Genomic DNA, 5,534 nt, shown 5'->3' on the forward strand with positions numbered 1-5,534 from the left:
CAATACAATAGGATCTATGTATTTTAATTGAACAGGGCAGAAAGGTCAATGCAGAAAAGGGATACAGATGTAAAGATGTCAAGATGACAAGTTGTTAAGGTATGGCCTGAAAATAGGGTCTATGTATTTTAATTGAGCAAAACAGAGGTCACTATTTACATACCTAACTCAACAAAAACAAAGATGGCACTGCATCCTGGACACTTTCCCATGGCTAACTTCAATTAGTATTGATTCTTTGGCTTTTATAAAATAATAAAGGAATCATACACTCAGTGTAATATGCAGGCTTCGCGGTTATGATAAGTCCTACATATTACACAGTGATAAGCAACGCTGCTTAAATATAAAAGAATGTTTGCAGGGATAGCAGTTTGATTCAAGTAAATCTTGCTTTAGATTTATATACTAAATTATCATTATGATTTAAGTCATCAGTAAAATGTTGCAAAATCTCATGGAGTGAAAGGCCCCTTGCAAGTTTTTTTTATGATATACACGCAATAATGTCCACACACAGTACTATAATTATTTTGAATTTGCCTGTCTTGATAGCAGAATAATTTGCTATTTCTCTTTAGGAAGATTATAAATTAATCCGGAAAAAGTACGCTGTCTGGCCAGAGTCCATAACTGTCAAAGAATATCGCATTTTTTTCGTTGCAAAGTAAAATCTGCTGCTCTGATTGGATGGGTCTGTATTTACGATGTACGCCGCAGGCCTCTGAGTTACTCTATTTGACGGTAGCAAGTCACACGCATACACCCGATAAAATATGGACTCTGTATAGTGATTGGCTTTCAATAACGTAGTGAGCTGCAGGGAATCCATCATCTGTAGAAATCATACAATACTTCACGGCGGTTATTAATTTCTAGAATACACGAATTCATGCCGTATACCACCATATTTAACGTATGAGGTGTGGCTAGCGCAAATCAGACTTCAGAACGCATGTTCCCAGTTTTAATGAGAGAGAAGTGGCCTCCAGGTTCTTGGTCGGCTGATAAATCAAATGCAAAAAATGTATAGCCGTCCATAAATTCTTCTCGGTCAATTGCCAGCGCGCAATCAGCCTTCTGCTTTCCGTAAATATGAGCAAGAGCCATATACTCTCTTACAGCTAATTCAATATTGAAATTAGGTTGGAATGGCTGGGAGGGTATCTGCTGACCATCCAAATATAAAGCCGCATGGTTTACATTATAATGATGAAAGTACAGTGGGTTTTTATTATATGTTCCGCTAAAGGACTCATTTTCTACAAAACCCAATATAATTACTTGTGGGATGGCCCCTAAAAAGAGGTTCTCTATATTAGAAATCCGTGTGCCTGCGGATATGCTGTACACTTTCATACAGGCCCTATCAATAGCATATTTTGCTGTAGCAGATAGTAAGGCCTGAGAGTGACCAATCCTCACAGCGGGAGCCACCTGGACTCTCTTTACATAGAGGCAGGCATTCATAATCTGTACTTTGAGTGGGTCCGGTTCAGCAGACATTAAACAGAAAGTGTCTTTATTTCGCGTCAGCTTGATTTTAAGGTCAAGTCCATTCAATATAAGCTTCGGCTGATTAAAAATATCGCTAAAAATTGGGCCGAGCAAATCGACAGGTTTGGAGTGTGCGATTGCATGAGCCCGCTTGTTGAAACCCACATTCGCACCATCCAGGATTCGTACATCATGATGTCCAGCGGTATCTTTATAGAATAATCCTGATGTGAATTGGGAGGCTAACGTCTGTGCGCTGTAATTTAACAGAGTTTCAATGTAGGCCCTATAGCTATATAGATTGTCTGATTGTGAGATGAGGCGATCACCCAGGGTGATATCAACTTGATTAAAAAGAGTCGCTAATGGATAGTTAATGAGAGCTACACTGGCGTTGTCCGCGATGGCAGAATTATCTTGTTTTACGACCCGGCAACTTATGTAAAGTAGGGCATTATTTAAAGCATAATATTTTTCACCACTTCCCGATATGAAAAATTCAACTGGTGCATTGTCCGCCAGAGCCGCAATAGGCTGAACTATAAATATTGATTTCTCGACAGAAACCTGCGTAGGAGGTATTTGAAAAATATCCAGTTCTCATTTCATGCACTCCACCGAAGCATCATGTATGAAGGCCATTTTATATATTTATATATTTATTTTGTATATTTTGCTTAAAAGATGTCTTCAACACAGTGCCTTACTCTTTTCTGGCGTTTGCGTCTTGTGGAAGTGATTTTATTCATGAGCATTGGTGGGGGTGAATAGCGAACACGCCTTTTTCTTTTTTTCTGTTTTTTTAGCAACATAAACAATGCCGGATCCTTCCTGAGGAGGGGTGTTTAGCCTATTAATAGTGGATGCTGAGAAAGAGGCTATGGCATCCTTAGCAATATTTACATGGGGCTTCACAAATTCGAGTCCTTTTCTCAGTAGAGGAACCGCTTTTCTAAATAAGCCTCTAAATATTCCATGTACTCATCATCGCGAAAACCCTCTAAACCGTGGCCCGTCTGAGCAATATAGTAGCGGGCATAAATGGTCGGATCTCCGTAAACACGTTGTGACACTATTTTGACGTGTCAATCACGACGCGGCCTAAAATGTAATCGCAAAATAGTTTTTCCGTACCTGAATTTAACAGGCGTACCCTGATCAGTCAAGATAGAGATGCATACAGAATCAAAGTGCTGTTTGCATAGAGGCACATAATCAGGTCTTGTGTATTGAAGTGTGATGATCTCCCCACTTTTACCGGTCACCTGCGCAGTTCTCAGAAGCTGGACGTAAGAATCACCTACTAGCTGATGGTTAATAATGTCCGAGTAAACAAATAATGTATAAAATCCGTTCATGATATCTGCGTAGTTCTTCTCCTTGGCTCTAATCACACTATTATCATAGGCCTCAATATAAGGTGGTAGCCCTAAAATATGAGCCAATTGTGGGCCTGGAGCAAAATGTATCGTAGGCGAATCTGATAGAGTAACACTTCACTTCATCATAACGAAGTTTAAACCCTTCGGAGGCGATCTTCAAGCTGTCAATACGCTCATTAATGTCCCTTAAGTTTCGAAATATTTAAATAATAGCTTGCTTTTACGAAATATTCTCTTAGAATGTCCCCACTTTTTCCAGGAAAAAACATGCCTTCGCTATTTTCGAAAGTAAACCAGGTGTGGGGATACTGAAATTCTGTGAGGGCAACTTCATATGGGCCTACAAGATGTACATGTTTTGCCAGTTTAGTGGTACAAGTCGAAATCGTGTTGTCTGGGAATAGCTTACTTGACGCATTACACACTAGGGTAATATAAAATGATCCAGAATCCATGATTAGAGGTCCATCAGCTGGTTTTCTTTAATCCAAGTATTAAATTTTTCCGGATATCCCTTCCATTTAATGAGATAGATGCGATTCTCATCCGATGTGACTTTTTGTAGTTCCTCCTTATAAAATGACCCAATCACAGGTTCTCCGTACAAATCCACGATTTTGTAGAGGGGGAATTGGAATTTTGTGTTAATTTCGGATATGATAAATATTTCATCGGTATATGATTGTTCATATGCTTTTATAAATATACGTTTATATTGGACCAAACGTACATTGTCGCCAATTTTAAAAGGCTTAATACGCTTATTTTTCATGCTAGTGCTATAAATTTTTTTCCATATTTGTAGTGAATTTTTGCTTGTAACATCAATTGGTCTACATCGAATGGTAGAATGATAGGTTCGATTGTAGCTATCAACCAAATCTGGTAAAATATCAATATACCTATTAGTGTTATTTTTCGTAAAATACCGCCACATTCGAGTTTTTAATGTATGATTAAATGATTAAACTGCTCCACAATAGAGGCCTTAACTGCATTATACGTAAGATAATGTAGAATATCATACGTTTTACAAAGACGCTTCATCGACAAACCAATAAATTCTTTGCCCCAAACCGTCTGTAATTTCTTCAGTATGCGCTTATCATTTTGAAATATCAGTTCGAATGAACTGGCTACAGTGGCTACAGTCTTGTTTGATAAGGCTACGCACCACGCAAATTTTGATAGGCAATCAATCACGGCAAGCATATATTTAACATTATCATTTTCCTTCGAATAGTCAAACTCATTAAATCTCCTTGCCACAAAGCATCCATGTTTGAGACCATGATCTTATTTGTCAGAAATCTTTTTCTCACGGGCTTGTGCAACAAATAGCTATACTGGTTATTTAACCAATCACGCACAATTGTTTTTTTAATTCCGTAATCTCTAGTTTCTCTATATAATTTATCAATGCCGCCGTATGATACTGATGCTTTAGGCGTAAAATATTGTTTCTCTAATATTTTTTCATTGTGTCTAGAAGGCATGTTCTCATGAACGAATGCTGTCTTTATCAGAAATTCAAAATGTATAAAATGAAATTAGATATGGAATGGAATACAAATATATAATGTTTGATATCAGTATAATATGAGTATATCATGATTGCTTGGGTCAGCATGATGGGCTGTAACTGGGAGGCTCTTGTGGGTGTTAACCAGAGGTGTGGACTTTCTGCTGATTGCTTGAGACCTTTTGGTGAGGCGTAACTGGGCTGTGATTGTAGGTGGAGTGATCCAGCTGTCTGGCTTTAAAACAGGCCTTTAGGTGATGTCCTTACTAGTGTTGAGCTTTCCGATACCGCAAGTATCGGGTATCGGCCGATATTTGCCGTATCGGAATTCCGATACCGAATACCGATACTTTTTTCGTATCGGATACCGGAATTGGAAGTCCAAAATGCAATGAGCCACTTTTGTGGCTCTAATTGGCTGCCGAAATGACGTCATCATGATGCGCTGTCTGTGTGCATCATGATGCGCCGTCAGTTCGGGCCTTCGGGGGGCTGTGCCGACTGTCCAGGGGTCTGTACCGGCCTGCCGGTGGTCTGTGCAGGCTCCGGTGGTCTGTGCCAGCCTGCCGGGGGGCTGTGCCGGCCTGCCGGTGGTCTGTGCAGGCTCCGGTGGTCTGTGCCGGCCTGCCGGGGGGCTGTGCCGGCCTGCCGGTGGTCTGTGCAGGCTCCGGGGGTCTGTGCCAGCCTGCCGGTGGTCTGTGCAGGCTCCGGTGGTCTGTGTCGGCCTGCCGGGGGGCTGTGCCGGCCTGCCGGTGGTCTGTGCAGGCTCCGGGGGTCTGTGCAGGCATCGTCCGATGGGACTACAAGTCCCATCGGGCGATGCCTGCTACCATGACAGTGATTGACACATTAGCCAATGATGGGACAGTAGTAGTCCCATCATCCGGCTAATGTGTTGAATGTAAAAAAAAAAAAAAATTTACATGCTACATACATGCTACATACATGCTACATACATACAACATGCATACTACATATATACTACATGTAACATACATTCTACATACATGCTACATACTACATGCATGCTACATACTACATGCATGCTACATACATACTACATACATAATACATATATATTACATGCATGCAACATACATACAACATATATACTACATGCATGCAACATGCAT

The 5,534-nt window shown here is 40.4% G+C and overlaps 1 protein-coding gene across 1 annotated transcript; it reads right to left on the reverse strand.

Annotated features, from left to right (window-relative positions):
* Positions 1-939: 939 nt before the first annotated feature.
* On the reverse strand, positions 940-3,334 carry LOC141075032 (uncharacterized protein F54H12.2-like). Its single transcript, XM_073562372.1, has 2 exons — positions 3,104-3,334; positions 940-2,064 (listed from the first exon to the last, which is right to left on the reverse strand). The coding sequence occupies exons 1-2, from the start codon at positions 3,332-3,334 to the stop codon at positions 940-942; spliced, it is 1,356 nt and encodes a 451-aa protein (XP_073418473.1).
* Positions 3,335-5,534: the final 2,200 nt, after the last annotated feature.

Source organism: Dendrobates tinctorius, unplaced genomic scaffold (assembly GCF_039654945.1).
Source record: "Dendrobates tinctorius isolate UK_male_01 unplaced genomic scaffold, ASM3965494v1 ptg000015l, whole genome shotgun sequence".
Classification (NCBI taxonomy): Eukaryota; Metazoa; Chordata; class Amphibia; order Anura; family Dendrobatidae; genus Dendrobates; species Dendrobates tinctorius.

What these genes read in the sequence shown, in the direction of transcription:
- LOC141075032 (XM_073562372.1), bottom strand. Translation starts at nt 3,334, where the DNA reads ATGGATTCTGGATCATTTTATATTACCCTAGTGTGTAATGCGTCAAGT. An exon ending in ACATTCTAAGAGAATATTTC is followed by an intron (nt 2,065 to 3,103) that starts GTAAAAGCAAGC and finishes CCTCCTACGCAG; the next exon opens with GTTTCTGTCGAGAAATCAAT.